General features: G+C 38.9%; 1 protein-coding gene across 2 annotated transcripts; it reads right to left on the bottom strand.

The window, feature by feature from the left end:
* Nucleotides 1–408: 408 nt before the first annotated feature.
* On the bottom strand, nucleotides 409–10,466 carry LOC146520233 (interferon-induced protein 44-like). Of its 2 annotated transcripts, none has more exons than XM_085157623.1 (8): nucleotides 8,698–10,466; nucleotides 7,976–7,987; nucleotides 7,615–7,648; nucleotides 7,207–7,405; nucleotides 6,956–7,102; nucleotides 3,990–4,161; nucleotides 3,766–3,866; nucleotides 409–3,621 (listed from the first exon to the last, which is right to left on the bottom strand). In XM_085157623.1, the coding sequence occupies exons 2-8, from the start codon at nucleotides 7,983–7,985 to the stop codon at nucleotides 3,454–3,456; spliced, it is 831 nt and encodes a 276-aa protein (XP_085013749.1). In that variant the 5' UTR covers nucleotides 7,986–7,987; nucleotides 8,698–10,466; the 3' UTR covers nucleotides 409–3,453. The 2 variants fall into 2 exon arrangements, with proteins under 2 accessions (XP_085013749.1, XP_085013750.1); XM_085157624.1 differs by having other exon boundaries at nucleotides 8,694–10,466.
* Nucleotides 10,467–15,731: the final 5,265 nt, after the last annotated feature.

A 15,731-nucleotide genomic window follows, 5' to 3' on the forward strand; every position in this document is an offset into this window, starting at 1 on the left:
AAAGGACAGTTACTTTTCTGGTGGTAATTTTTTTTTAAGTTAGCTGGAATTCTTTTTTTTTTTTTATACCAACAATTTAATTAAAGTAAATTTCAAGTAAAATAAAGAACTACCACTCTGAGATCCAAACAGATGATGACGGCAACGTACTGATACTGGGCTGCTCTGAAGCAGATGATCAACTTTGGAGAGGACCAGGTCAACAGCCTGTAGACCTGCTGAGCCGTGTTTATTGCTGTGTTGAAATGACCTTTGGGTGTGAACAGGCATGTCAGAGTACTTCTTTGCATGCTGATTTTTATTTCCTTGGCTAAGAAATCTGCAAGCCAATTTTTTAAAACTTTTATGTTTTTAATAATATTATTTTATTCAATACATATATTAAATACAATATACAATACAATATACATCTATTGTCAGTAATTTTTATTTGTTTTTTGTTTTTTTACATTAATAGGCATCCTACACCAAAAACAAATAAAATAAATAAAATATATGTTAATTTTATGAATGAAAGTAAATTCAAATTCTCATCTATGAAATTGTGTAAAGTTCTTTTTTTATTGCTCTTTTTTTCTTCTTTGCAGCTTTTTAATCTATCAGTTAAATATTTTCCAGAGTAAAATGAGTATTTCTGTGGCAGACCTGAGAGGTCAACCAACATAAAGTGATTTAGGGGAGACAGTAATGTGACAGAACCAACTAACAGTAAACAAACAATAGTAAACATGTATCTGCAGTAATATATGACTTATGTGATCTGAACACACATCACCTTGAATCTTTTTCTCCCTCACATCACCAAAGAATCCTCTGCTTCGTTTCAGTGTGTCTCAGTGCAATCTGCAGAGTGTTTGATTTTTCAGGCATGCTGTAATATTGCCATCCACTGCAATATTCTTGGACAGCAGTTTATCATTTAAGGATAGCCTATGTTAGCTAGCTAGAAAGATAGATAGATAAAGGCAAAACCTCCGCCCTTGACAATGATTATCTGGATTCACTTTTCCTTTTCAAACACACACATCCACACATGTGCAATAGCAATAACACTTAGTGCAATACATCATTGTATTATACTCATATTGTATATAGCATTTGTATTCTATTTTATTCGATTGTATATAGTATTTTATTTTTATTTTATTTTATTCTATTCTATTGTGTACAGTATCTTATGGATATATTATTCCAGTGTTTTTTTTCTTCTAATTTTTCTATGTAACTTTGCACTGTCCACTGCTGTAACAAAACAAATTTCCCATGCGTGGGACTAATAAAGGTTATCTTATCTTATCTTACATTGGCGGTCCAGATGACCAGTCACATGAAGCTGATTATCGGCTTGATAAATTAGATAGTACATGAAAAGGGTGGCATTTCCAGTATCTAACCAATCACAGTTATTGATACTGGCAAAATAGTGGCTGATTTTTGAAAGGAAAATAAAAATGTAGTAGCCTATAAGAAAAACTAAAAACAAAACAGCTGCTGCAGAAAAAAACTGGTGTCTATGAGAAGGAAAGTATAGTAGAGTAATATAACATTAAAAGTTTGAGCATTTGGTCAGTAAGACTGGAAATAAGTTGCTACATATTAATGAAGTTTGGCCTATTTGAAGGCAAGAAAGAAAGCGGTCAAAAATGAAGACTGTAACTCTCATGATCCTGGGTCTGTGACCCAGCGCTTTGTGTTTATTGTTATTATTTTTTAGTTTATTCTGATTTTGTATTAGTTCTTTGGGTTTGGTTGTCGTGTTTATTATCCCTACCTGTGTTTTCCCTCTGTGCTCTGTTCGTGTCCCCGAGTTTTGTGTCATAAAACAGTCTGTGTGTTTCCTGTTTTACTTTGTAGGTCTGTGTCTCGTTTTGTCCATTAGTTTCAGCTGTGTCCACCCCTGCGTGTCATTTCCTCATTACCTGGTGTGTGTATTTATAGCGTGTGTCAGGCTGTGCTTTTTGCTGCATTGTCTGCTTTACTCTGTGTTAACTGGTATTCATTCTGCGTCTCGCTGCCAGCAGTCTCCATGCATTTTGCTCCTTCTCCTGTGTGTGTTTGGTTTCAGGTTAGTTCTTTAGTTTTCCCCAGTTTAGATTTGTTTGCTCCCTGCTCTGCTCTTCCTGTGTTTTTGCCTCTTTATCACTTCTGTAAATAAACACTCACTCGCACCCCAGCCAGTACCTGCATTTTGGATCCTTTTCTCGATACACCACACGACTGCTACCCCAGCCGTGACAGTAACACTTAACAGACTTATTGATTTACCGACTCTTCCATTAAAATGTGGAAGAATGTGATGGATTATGAGCCCACAGATTATGATCCAATATTTCATCAAATTAATGCTTGAAAATAACTTTGTTTTTATTCTCTTCGTTGCAGACTTGGTGGTGTTTATCAGTCTTAGAATAAAGATGAAATATTTAGACTTAAAATGTAAATGAAACTATGTCCAAATTTGATATAAGGGCAGCGAGAACACAAAGTTGCTGTATTTTGAGTAAATTATGTTAAAATATTTGCAGCCAGCAGGGAAAAATATCTAATTATAAAGTTGCTGCTAACAATTTTTATTTCTTGCTGATCATCAGGAAAATAAAGAAATTAGACAACACTGAAAAATTATACTATCTGCACAACGGTGTCAGAGGGATTTTCAATACATGGTGACACAATCTTCCAGAAAAGTGAGTAAAGATTTCTTACTTCCTTGTCTCTACTGTAGAACATAACCTGCTCCAGAGCAGAATATGTTCTAGATTACTACATTATCTAATTACCCAATCAGAACAGTAAGTAATTAAAAACATCTGAACCCATGAAATACCAAAATACCAACAGAGGGAATAACATAGAGGGAAACAAAGAAGGGGCTAATCAAATATCATTCATACAAAATAGAAGTGAATAATCTGAATAATTTTACAACAAAATGACACAGCCCGATAAAAAATCTACCATAACAAAGATTTTTGCATATCAAAATATAAGAGTAGCTTCGGCTAAATGTTTGTAAAGTTTTCCATACAGAGTAAAATAACAAGACTATATCTAACTAAATGTCACTCTACAGGGATTTAATGAAGCCTCACATTTTAATGTATAATGAATACAATATTCAATCTTTTCTTTAAATGAGGGGATGCATATTTGTCTTTAGTCTATAGTGAAACAAGATCATTTTGATTTTTTGGTTGTCATTATAGTTTTTACATTTAATACTGACAATGTTAACAGTATGACAGCATGACTGTGTGTCAGCTGACAAATACTGATAAAATGATAAATAACGTCTGGAGAAAGACATTCAAGAACTTTCTTTTTTCAAAAATGAATGCTTCAAATCCAATCACATGCCTTTATACTAAATACAAATTATCCATGCAGTTTTCATTAAAGTAGCATAACAAGACGTGATTTATATTTTAGTCAGTACTGCGTTCAGTCTCACATCTAGTCATTCAAGTGGGTGAGGAAGTCGTTTCCATAGTCAACCATTTGCTTCAGTGCACACAGGATATGAGCATCAATGGCTTCATTGATGCTGTTTTCCGAACTGTAGTTCTTTACAAGAAAGATGCAGTTCACTTGGAGTCCCAGCACCTGGCTAAAATTTTCAACCTGAGTATTAAATAAAAGTCAGTTAATTGGTGAGTATAAACTGATTTTGGCGCTGAATTTAAAAAATGTAACTTAACATTTTATAAAAGGTTTTAAAAGTCAAAGCAAAACAAAAATCAAAAACTACCAACAGAAAGAATTTACCTGTTCTTTCAGGTACTTGCTCTTGTAGATGTTTTTGGGATCCTGTTTTGCCTTAGGACAGGCTTCATCAACTTTGGTGAGAATAGCCAACTGGGGAATGTCTGTTAACACAAAAAGTTAATAAGATGTCATGTATGTTGTTATTTTTTATTATTACTGTCTATAGACTTACATATCAAAACTATTCCACATAATGTATTACAATTTTGAAACTGTTGCCGTACCCATTTTACTGGCTGCCAGTCTGACTTTTCTCAGCTTTTTCACAACCTCTTCACTTAGTAGAGACACTAAGCCAGCAGGAACAACAGTGACCAGAACATGAACTCTGTCATTCAGGCTGGGACATGAGTGGTATCCCTCATCGCCCTCGTTCAGTTGCTGTTGTGGATTGAACTAAAAAGCAGTTCAACAAGTAGAGATTTGAAAGATAAGAACACTATGTGATTATGTAAGAATTTAAGTAATATATTATTTTGGTAAAGCGAGCCTAAATTAATGGTAGTTTTAAAGTGGCGACCAAAATGACAGGAAAGTTATACCTTATATAAGATATCATATTTTGACAAATAAGCAGCTACATAATAAGTTCTGATTCATAAAATATCAGTGCGCAGCAGCGCCTCTTCTTTCTCAGGAGACTGAAAAGATTTGGCATGAGCCCCCGCATCTTCAGGACCTTCTACTGCTGTGCCATTGAGAGCATCCTCACTGGATGCATCACCACCTGGTATGGCAACAGCACCGCTTACAACCGCAAAGCTCTCCAGAGAGTTGTGCGTTGTGCCTAAAGGATAATTGGAGGTGAGCTTCCCTCCCTCCAGGACATCTACAGGAAGCAGAGCCTGAGGAAAGCGGGGAGGATCATCAATGATTCCAGTCATCCCAGCCATAAACTGTTCAAACTACTTCCATCAGGCAGGAGCAGTGTTGGGCAAGTTACTTTGAAAAAGTAATTAATTATAGTTACTAGTTACTTCTTCCTTTTTTTATAACCATTTCAAACTATTTAGAGAGCAATCAGGTGTTCTGCATTCACAAATGATTTGCGCCACTCCAAAAAAACTAATTTCTGTCCACTATAAAGGAGAACATCACAGCCTGATACCTGCAGATCTGACAGCAGCAGGTGCATCACTCATCCTGTTTTTTAAATAGAGACAGCAGTCGCCTCATTGTTCTGACACACAACACAAAACTATCCATAACACTACACACTAACTACACAAGACAACACGTTAACTACACACTCCAAACATGCTAAACGTCACAAATCTCTCACATCTCAAAACTCGCTCTCTTTTTTTCTGCTCTCTCTCTCTCTCGCCGTCACTCCTAAAACCACGCCCTCCTCGCCTAAACAACCAAATGTCATGTTGCCATATCATTTTTTGATTGGTCGACATGGTGCATTTTTCCACCAACACAAAAGGGCGTTTTTTTGTTTTATTTTTTTGGTCATAAGCAGAGAGTGCTTGCTAGCACTGTCCTTAGACAGTAAATGTGGCGAAACCTTTGAGGAAAAAACACCGCGTATATATTGTTTATCATGACTCTGGTTTTACGTGGCCTATCAACACAATTTAAAAACTGGTATATATCACCTTGATGTTTTGTCATTTTGAAGTGGTCATGTGATTGGCTTACCACGACTACTTCATTCTTCCTCAGTCAAACAGAAGCACTCATGCCATTGTTTTGCCTCTTAGCTCCAGGTGTTGTGCCAAAAAGTGATCGTTGGGGAGAAAGTGATTGCCGCCCGCGGGAGCGTGCGCAGCTGCTTAAAGCTGTAGTGCCCAGATTACTTACAGCTACTTCCGTGCAGCTGATATAAGAAGCGGTAGCTGAACACAGCTTCAACCATCTGTTTGTTGAAAAATAGTGACGCGACCGCAACGCATTTTCTTGTTAGTAACGGTAACGGCATTGTAACGATAGGAATAGTAATTAGTTAGATTACTCGTTACTGAAAAAAGTAACGCCGTTAGTAACGCCATTACTTGTAACGCCGTTAGTCCCATCACTGGGCAGGAGGTACTGCAGTATCCGGTCCCGAACCAGCAGACTGAGGCTACGTCCACACGTACACGGGTATTTTTGAAAACGGAGATTTTCCGTTTTCGTTTTAAAAAATAATCCCGTCCACATGTAAAGGCAGAAATGAAGGAAAACGCTGCTAGGAACATGCCAAAGCAACAGGTGGCGATATATTCCTAACCGTGCAGAAATGTTGGCCAATCAGAAGTCTAGAAGCCTCGGTGGGAAAAGTAAACAAAGCTGGGGCATAGAAGCAGAACCGAGTCGTACGTGTGGAGGGACAGTAACTGTGTGTGTATATGTAAGCATTTAAACACTGCAGAGAGTACAATTAACAGTAATAGTATTGTAGAAATTCCATTCACCGAAACAATAACGTGGCGCACAGTGTGACGTCAAAAAAGGCGCACACCTTTGATGCTGCGTTTTCTCCGTTTTTCTCATCCACACGTAAATGCAAAAACTGAGTTTTCGAAAATATCCACCCTGGCAGGTGTTTTTAAAAATCTCAGTTTTCAGTGACCGAAAACGTTGTTTACGTGTGGACGAAAGGTGCAAACGCATAGAAAAATCTGCATTTTCAAAAATACCCGGGTATGTGTGGACGTAGCCTGAGGGACAGCTTTTTCCATCAGGCCACCAGACTGCTGACCACTTCCTAGACACATCACTTTCACTTACCGGAACTTGACATTATGCACTCCATACTGTACATAAATGCCATTTCTTTTGCACAATATCCAACTGCTAACCTCTGTATATTTTATTTTATTTTATGTTATATATATGCACACACACACACATTTATATCCCGGTCACTTTTAACCGGGAACACCACAAAGTTGATTAAACCACTCAGTTTTTTAATGTGTAAATCGGTTAGAGTTGACCAAAACACGACCATATATTTGGTATAAATATTCAGTAATGCACATACATTCTTATATTTGTACATATATTCATTCCTATAGTTCTCATATTCCTATTCTTATATTTTCCTTGTTCTTATGTTTCTTGTATTTTGCAAACCTCTGTTGCTTATGAAGCTTGCACACAATTTCACTCACATGTGCTGTACCAGTGTACCAGCACATGTGATATGACAATAAAAGTGATTTGATTTGATTTGAAATTAAAGTTCAGAACAGTGTACCTCGTAACCTTGTGTAACATGTCCCCTCAGGGCAAGAATGATGTCATCCACATGAATGCCACCATTCTTTTGCTCCATGCCCATGATGTCGTTGCAAACAAAGGAGTAATGACCTTGACTGCCTTTGGAGAATTTGAAAGTTTTGTACTGAAAGCAGAATATGGAGTTAACAAATCCTCATTTAAACCAACTATAATCAGTAATTTAATCAGTATTTGATTTGTTTGTAGATAGATAAGGTAGATTGATACCTTTTCAGTGAAAGTTTTTCCATAGATTGCATCAGTCAAATCTCGACCAGTAACTCTACCTTGTAAAACACTGTCAATGGAGTTGATGAAGCTTGATTTTCCTGCACCAGCTGGTCCCAAAAACAAAATTCTGAGATGATTTGCTTCCTTATTTCGAGGTTTATATGAATTCAGAAATTCCAGGATATTCTCATTTTTCCTGTTTCAATGAAAAACAAACACATGTGAAAATACTGCCTGACTTTCATTTTCTAATATTTGATCATTTATTTTCTTATAATATATACACAGCATTGTGACTGAGGCTGTGCTGTTACACACACCAGTTAGCTAATGCAGCAAACCACATAAATCATGTAAAGGAGTAGAGCTGCACTAAATGAATAACTTTATATCCATCATACTCACTCTGGAAAAGGCCTCCATGGCTTACTAAAAGTTGCTAAAGAAAAAAAATAACACCTTCACATAATGGTAACATAATATGAACACATGAATAAAATATGAACATCAGGACATTTCAAATCAACTTTTAATCAACTTTTACCATCCCTTGTTTTCAATAATTAAGTGTCATCCAGTGTTATAGTTATTCAAATTTGACTTGCAATAGTGGGAAAAATCTGATTAGAAGTTAGAAATGCAGAGTCCAGTCTCACAGTAAAATGTTGAGGTTGAGGAAACAATTTCCTGCTTTCAAAATGTTGCACAGCTTTTCAGCATTTAATTTAAAGACACAGTTTTGTTGTTAGAGCAAGTCAGGACTTACATGATCCCATATCTGTAAACAAGACAATTACATGGACAGGTCAACTATCAAAGATTAAACTGACATAAAAAAATATTTCTGAAAGAAATGTTGTACAGTGGTTCCTCACTATTTCGCGGATTTCTTTTGGTGCAATTTTGCATGTGATTTTTATTTTTACAGCGCATTGTGTTCTGCGTCCTGATTGGCTGCAGACCATTTTCTGTCAATCTCGTGCTGTGTCTCCTGTACAGTACAGAATGCGTTCAGCTTGTCAAATTTACATACATCTTCGATAGCAGAAGACAACAAACACAACTGTGTCGACGTCGTAAGGCGCATTAAGCGAAACCAAACAGTACGATAAGTCGAACTTTACTCATCTCATTCTTCTTGCTTCCTCTACTTCCGTACCATTGATTCATTAATGTTGAATTCTCTCGCAGCTGCTCTATTCCGATGTTCTTGACCTGAAAACAGGGTTTGATCTTTCGTTTCACTCTATAATACTGGACTTATTTTTCTACGAAGGTTTGAACTTTGAGAGTGTTTAAACAAGAAAGAAATGTGAAAATGTCAATGCCTGTCTGAGACAAGTGTATAAAGTGTGTAGTGAGAGATTTTACAGCCTTAAAACATCTATAATAATTGTTTGCTACTTCGCGGATTTCACCTATCGCGGGTTATTTTTAGAACGTAACACGAGGGAACACTGTAATTTCATAAAATCATTACTCACCTACCTACAAAGAAAGTCTAATGTTGTTTTCTTTTGTCTTTAAAATTTCACTGGAAAATGGAAAATACAAATAAAAGGTTGAGAGAGAGAGAAAGGAAGCATTTTTAGGTAGCACCACCAATTGTAACTAAATGACAATTAATTACATTGTTGTGAAAAAATTACAAATTTATAAAAAAGAATACAAAGAATAGAAAGAAGAAGTAACTTAATTGAAATGCAAAGAATAATATCACAGTTATTCTGAAAGTCCTTACCTCCTCCTGTGTGGCTCTGGACAGTTTGCAGTGCAGGCAGACAGAGCTTATATATACAGTTCTTGCTACTTTCACTTTCTTTTTTACTTTTCTTGATTTTTGACTCAGTTTACAGTATACCACATTACTTGACTTGACTGGCACTTTCACTATGTTCACTTAAGATAAGATAAGATTTTATTGATTCCACAATGCTGAAATTTGTGCGTTACTCCAGCTCAGGTACAGACAGCAGACGATAAATACAAAAATACAAATAAAATACAAACAAATACAAAATAAGTAAGATAATTATCTTATATACGATAAGTCGATTAGTGTATATAGTGTGTTAATACACTATATACAACGGTAGCATACACAGTATGTGATTATTGATAGAGGGTTGTGGAAATATACAAGACATAAATGTAACTATTCTACCACTGCTATTACTATGCAAGTAATAGATGTCTATAAATATCTATGCGTATAGACATGTGCATGCACACACACGTCCATACTAAATATGCATATGTATACATACACATATATCTATACCTGCACATGTCCATACATATAAAAGGTGCATATGCATGAAGTATGACCGTGGATGTCCACAGTGTCCAGTGACTCATGACATTGTGATTGAGGAGTTATAGAGTCTAACTACTGTTGGGACGAATGATCTGGGAAAGAGCTCCTTCCTGCAGCGAGGGTGTTTCAGTCTCTGACTAAAGGAGCTGCTCAGCACACGCACAGACTCATGCAGAAGGTGATGTGGATTGTTCATTATGGATGTGAGCTCCTCTCGCCCACCACCTCCACAGACTCCAGAGGACCAGTTTGTCAATCCTGATCCTGTCCCTGTCCGTGCATCCGCTCCCCCAGCAGGCCACTGCATAGAAAAAGGCAGATGGTACCACAGTATCATAGAATGTCCTTAACAGACTCCTGCAGACTACAAAGGACCTCGGTCTCCTCAGCAGGTGGAGTCGACTCTGGCCTTTCTTATACAGAATCTCAGTGTCTTTAACTTGGATGTTTACCAGTGTTGTAGGGGGTGACTTCCTCCTGAAGTCTATGACCATCTTCTCATCTTCCTGGCGTTGATTTGGAGCGCGTTGGTCTCACACCAGCCAACAAAGTCACTGATGACTGTTGAGTCTGCGCTTCCACAGACCCCGCTAGTTTAGAGACTTATTCCTCATGAAGAACGAAAACAAGACAGAACATCTTCAACCGATATTTTACCAGAGGGATTTTGCCTGGTAGGGTCTCCCATGGCAAGTTGGTCCTGGGTGATGTTAGAGTTGATTCTTTTAAGATTGTCATTTGTACATGACCATTGCTTTTATGTGTGCTGATAAAATATTTTTTTCGATATTAGGTTTTAACCTTTGTATGCAGGGAGCAGTCTCTTCGCTGTAACTTTCTGTTGCACATTTAGAAACGACAAGTTTCTGTTCTTTTGCACATGTTGGTTTGTTAAAAGGTCATGCCCTATATAGAGCAAACTGAGAAGAGGGTGTGCCATGTATGGTGTGACAGGAGATGACACACACAGACACACCCATTCACATACGCTGGCCTTGTCACGTAGTTAACTGAACTGTGTGTAAGCCAGTGGTTTGGACCCTGCACCTTGCTTGAGAGGCTGTCAGACGTGGTTTACAGAGTGTGGCTGTTAAAAAACGGAATAGGGTGGTCGCCTGGTACTCCATCAGCCCATCCGGGGAGCAGTCAGGGTCCCAGCTCCAAACCCAGGCCTCCGACCTGGTCTCGGAGACGGCTGGGGGACCTGTAAGACATATTCGACAACAGTGTCGCCTTTCCCATCACCTCAGAGGCTTTGTTATGGACACACAGGTTGCTTAGGACAGCTAACCACTCAGGTGGGAGCTGTGCTAAGCGGCTAGTTGTCTCCCATCATGCCTCAGGAGTACGTGTTGCCAGTTAAGATGTAAAACTGTGTATCTGCATTTGGTTTTGCTACGTAACTTTTATGACCATTCCTGTTGATATTCCATTGTAAATTCACTGATAGTTGTTGTTTTGATGGGGGAAGATATTGCACCGTGAATGAGTTCATGTGTGGGGTCGTTGACCCTCTGGGCACAGTGTAGACTGCGTGAACTGGGTGTAGCTGTGGCTAATGAGAAAAGATGAAATGATCGATTGATAACAGTGATGGGAATTCCGGCTCTTTTTAGAGAACTGGCTCTTTCGGCTCGCCTCACTAAAAAGAGCAGTTTCTTTCAGCTCCCAACCACCTCTTCAGGTTGTTTTGCTGCTTTAATTTATTTATTATCAACAACAATATAAAATTATGCACAAAAGGAATTACTAATGTAAAAAAAACTTTGTTTTATTTATATATGTTTTTATATAAATCTATACGGTGGCCCCTAGAGACAAAGCAGAGAGAGAAAGAGAGCCAGGGACAACAACGAGAGACAACACTGTCACATTAGAAAAGTATAGTAATCATCCACAATTATTTTCAGTTGTGGATGATAAAGGATTCAGAAAGTTTATTCATGCAGTGAATTCTGTGTATGCAATTCCGAGCAGGAAAACACATCCCAGGCTTATATGACAGAGAATGTGCATCTTCTTTTTATTTTGCATATTTTAATTTATATTTAATTGTGTTGTGGTTTGCAGTGTGTGGGTTACAGGGCTTGTGAAATCCTGCCTTTCTTCCTTACTCCCACTCACCTCTGCTATCATCCACTCTTCACTCACCACCGGTATCGTTCCCTCCTTATTCAAGATCGCTTCAGTCACTCCCATACTGAAAAAACCCTCTATAGACCCTAACAACTTTAACAACCTCCGTCCGATTTCCAATCTACCTGTTGTGTCTGTCTTCCCACAAGCCCCGCTAGTTTAGAGACTTATTCATCATGAAGAAAACAAGACAGTCAGTGATCGATCGATTTACTTGCAAGGGAGGCCTCGTCGGTGTCTACCACAAAATGACCCCAAATCCGGCCTCTGCTTGCTGCCTTTTATTGGGAAAACAGTTCAACACAATACACATCACAGCAAAAGCACCTCCCACCGTAACCCCCCCCCCCCCCAAATGGTTCTAAGACAAGGCACTATGTGTGTGTATGTGTAAGAACGTGTGTGTGTGTATGCATGTGAGAATGTGTGTGTGTGTTTGAGTGAGTGTGTGAGAATGTGTGTCTCTCTGTGTGCGTGACTTCCAACTGTTTCTAACAACATCCTTAGTCATAAAATGTTAATCCCACAATACCCAATATATGGTTCAATCCCTGTATTGGTTCACCATGCACAACACAGTGAAGCCATAAAAAGGGCAGGAAGCTTACCAAACATCAAACAACCCTTCACAAGGATGTGCTTGTGATAAAACTGCGCAGGCGTCATTTATACACAGGCTTCTGTCATGTCATTCACCACCTATTGCAGCAAAAGTTCACACTTAATTCAAGCAGTTAACCTGCTTCTCATTGATCTCATACACAGTAACTACAACTTGCAAGTAAACAACTGAATGTCAACAGTCAAACAAGAAGAATCAACATTCCCAAAAATCATATGTCACTACAATCCAGCTGTATACAGACATAGGCATTCACACACATCAGTTGATTTTATTGTTTGACCATGTGGCTCTCAGCTAACTTCAAAGCTGTAGCCTGGTCAACACTCCTTTTTATGACTCCTATCAACCCCTAAAATCTTCTCACTGTAGGCATCCTGTGGGGGTTAGAGTCAACTGGTGAGTTATCTGCATTTACAACTCTTCTCCTGTCCTGTTGTCACCGCAGAAAAAGCTTTGTAAAGGAAATTGGATCAAGCTGTTTTGATCTTCTCGGCTCAAAACCTCAACCAGCTTAGATAAGTGTTCATGATGTAAATGTAGACAAAAGGCTTCTCTGTTTACATCCTTCTTGCAGAGGACAAAAAGAATAGGTGACGTTGCACAAATTCCATGGTAAATCTCCAACTTGGACTGATCCATTGCCCTTCATACACATGGGTAACCGGCCTGCTTCCAGATTGTTTAGCTGTTCAATGTCCTGCAGCGAGTCAGATACTTGGGGTCAGACTAGCAGGTCTGTCGTACCAGAACAGTTCACCAATCTGCTAATGTGTTCTCTCTGCTGCTTGTCTATCATCACTACAGAAGACTAAACCTCTAAATACTCTACTATATATAATTTCAAAGAGTCAGACCGTTCTCTGTTGGAGTAATCCCCATGTACATCTTAACTAATTCTATACAGTCTAACCATGTCCTGCCTGTCTCCTCCATTGTTTTCCTAAATCTTAGCTTTACTGTGCCATTAATCCAATCACTTAATTTACAAAGTGTTGACCATTATCATTATAAATAGTCTCTGGTATCCCGTGTCCCGGGATGATATTCTTACATATTGCTTTGGTAACCGAAATGGCATCTGTTTCCTTAGTTGGGACGATTTCTACCCACTTTGAAAAAGGGCACACTATCACTAGACAGTACTTATAGTTATTACAGTTGGACAGTCCTATAAAATCCATGTGAATGCCTTGAATTGGGTGACTGGGTCTGGTGAATTTCCCTCTCTTAGGTCTCAAATTACCCCGAGAATTGTGCTTGCAACATATCATACATGACCTGCAAAAATGTTTTTTAAGTATTTAATCATAGAGTAAGAAAATGTTGCTCTACTTCTTCCATCATCCCTCCTGTTGAGACATGGCACGGCCCATGGCTCAAAATAGCAGCAGTCTTATATAAATTCTTAGGCAGTATTGGTTTATCACACAGACAATAAACACCATCCTGCAAGCTTGCACCTTTTGTGAACCACAATTGTTTCTCTGCAGTAGGTGAATGACCCTGCATGTCTGCCAGTGCATCTCGTATAATAGGCAATGTCTGTTGGTGTTGCACTGCTAAAATGTGAACACCATGCAATCTTGCAATCTTATCTGCAAAGGCATTCCCTAAGGCAACTGGATCTTTCCCTCACGAGTGTGCTGCACATTTACAAATCGCAATTCTACTGGGCAATATTATTGCTTCCAGCAGATTTTGCAGGAGTTTGGCGTGTTCTACAAGTTTCCCTGTTTCCCTGTTCTACAAGTTTCACCCACTGCACTGCAAAGAAATGTAATGTAGCAAATGCATATTGGCCATCAGTGTATATTGTCTCTTTGCAGCTTTACACGCTTCTGTTAAAGCTACTATCTCTGCTGTTTAAGCAGATATGAAAAATGCTAGTTGTCCTGCACAGATAACTTTCTCACTATCTACTACAGTAAAACCTGTTTTAGCTTGTCCCTCTGCTGTTGTAAAGCTCAAACCATCAACAAACCAAACCTTTCCCTCAACGAGTGGCACATCTATTAAGTCATCCCTTGGCTTACACTCCTTCTCAACGTGCTCTCTACACTCATGAGAAGTGCCCTCTTCTTTTGTTGGCAAAAAGGTTGACAGATTCAGAATTGTGCACCATTTTATGGTTATGTGTGGTTGTGAGAGTAATAGTGACATTAGAGACAAGTGTCTTGCAGCTGACAGAAATGTCATTTTAGTCTGCAGTAGTAAAACATCCACCTCGTGTGGAACTAGCAGTGTCAAAGGGTGAAATAAAACTATTTTCCAGAACATTGTACAGCTTGAGCCGCTGCACATACTGATCTCACACATGGAGGTAAAGTACAAGCAACTAGAGCTAATCTTTTAGGATAGTAAGTTACTGGCTTCACTTGTGGAAAAAGTGCTGTTAGTTATTTCACAGTCACCTGGCATTTGTGCTGTTCACATAACCACAAGTCCATCGCTGGACCTCCTCTGCGCTGTCACTTTTGGAGCTTGGCACGCTCCCTTCATCCCTCAGGTTCTCATGTTCCAATGCCCCGGACGATTTAAGGCAGAGCACGTCGTACACCTTAGTTGTCTGCCTCAACGTCAACGTCGGAACTCTTTCATTTTATTTAAGATTTTGCTGTGTGGAATCTCCTCATGACGATCTCCTGGAAGCCCAGTAGCACAGCTCTCTGTAGGATGTCTGCTGTGCTGAAGATGATCTCTGATCCTCCTGAAGCCTCTCTCCTGGCCTCAGCTTCCACGTTGTGGACGATCCCCTCAGACACTCCTTCTCGTCATGGCACCTTACGACATCTACAAATTTAAAAAATGACACTCCTCTTGTGCCACACGGCTCTCGCCATGTGTCAACTCCCCAATGAGCCATGTACAAGAATGTTGCAAAGTCTCCCTAAAACAATCTCCAGGGTTTGTCCCTTGGAGCAGCCATACTCCAAACCTGTAACCCTGTGTAAAAACATCAGTCAGTGGTTAAATGTTAAGATTTGCTTAACTCCCAGCTCCATCCGGAGCCTGTATCCTAGAATACAAAGTCTTCAAGTTAAAACAACTTCACATTTGCATCCAACTGTAGCTAATAAGTGTAATAAAGTATTCAGCATCACAGAGACAAGTATCCTTGCAGGTTTATTCTAAACTCATTAAACTCCTACTTTTTCCATAATTTGCTCCAAATCTTTGAACATCTCAACGTCATTCCACATTGTAATCAGTGACTTTCCTTAGGTTTGTCACTCACCATGAGCCCAATAGTGGTCAGATAATGAGCCCCATGTAACTATTCTGTAACTACTGCACATCTGTTCAATTGTCACTTGTCTGTCTGTGCTCTCCTTTACAAGCACTCTTAAAGGAAAACAAACATTAGCCAAACACACGGATCATCCTGATGGTCAGGCGTCAGCCATCCAGATTCCAGAGGTGCTGTAAAAGGTCATAAAGTTAACA

This window comes from Neolamprologus multifasciatus, chromosome 4 (genome assembly GCF_963576455.1).
Source record: "Neolamprologus multifasciatus chromosome 4, fNeoMul1.2, whole genome shotgun sequence".
Classification (NCBI taxonomy): domain Eukaryota; kingdom Metazoa; phylum Chordata; class Actinopteri; order Cichliformes; family Cichlidae; genus Neolamprologus; species Neolamprologus multifasciatus.

What these genes read in the sequence shown, in the direction of transcription:
- LOC146520233 (XM_085157623.1), bottom strand. An exon ending in ATGTTACACAAGGTTACGAG is followed by an intron (nt 4,162 to 6,955) that starts GTACACTGTTCT and finishes ACTGCTTTTTAG; the next exon opens with TTCAATCCACAACAGCAACT. An exon ending in GCAAGTACCTGAAAGAACAG is followed by an intron (nt 3,622 to 3,765) that starts GTAAATTCTTTC and finishes TTTAATACTCAG; the next exon opens with GTTGAAAATTTTAGCCAGGT.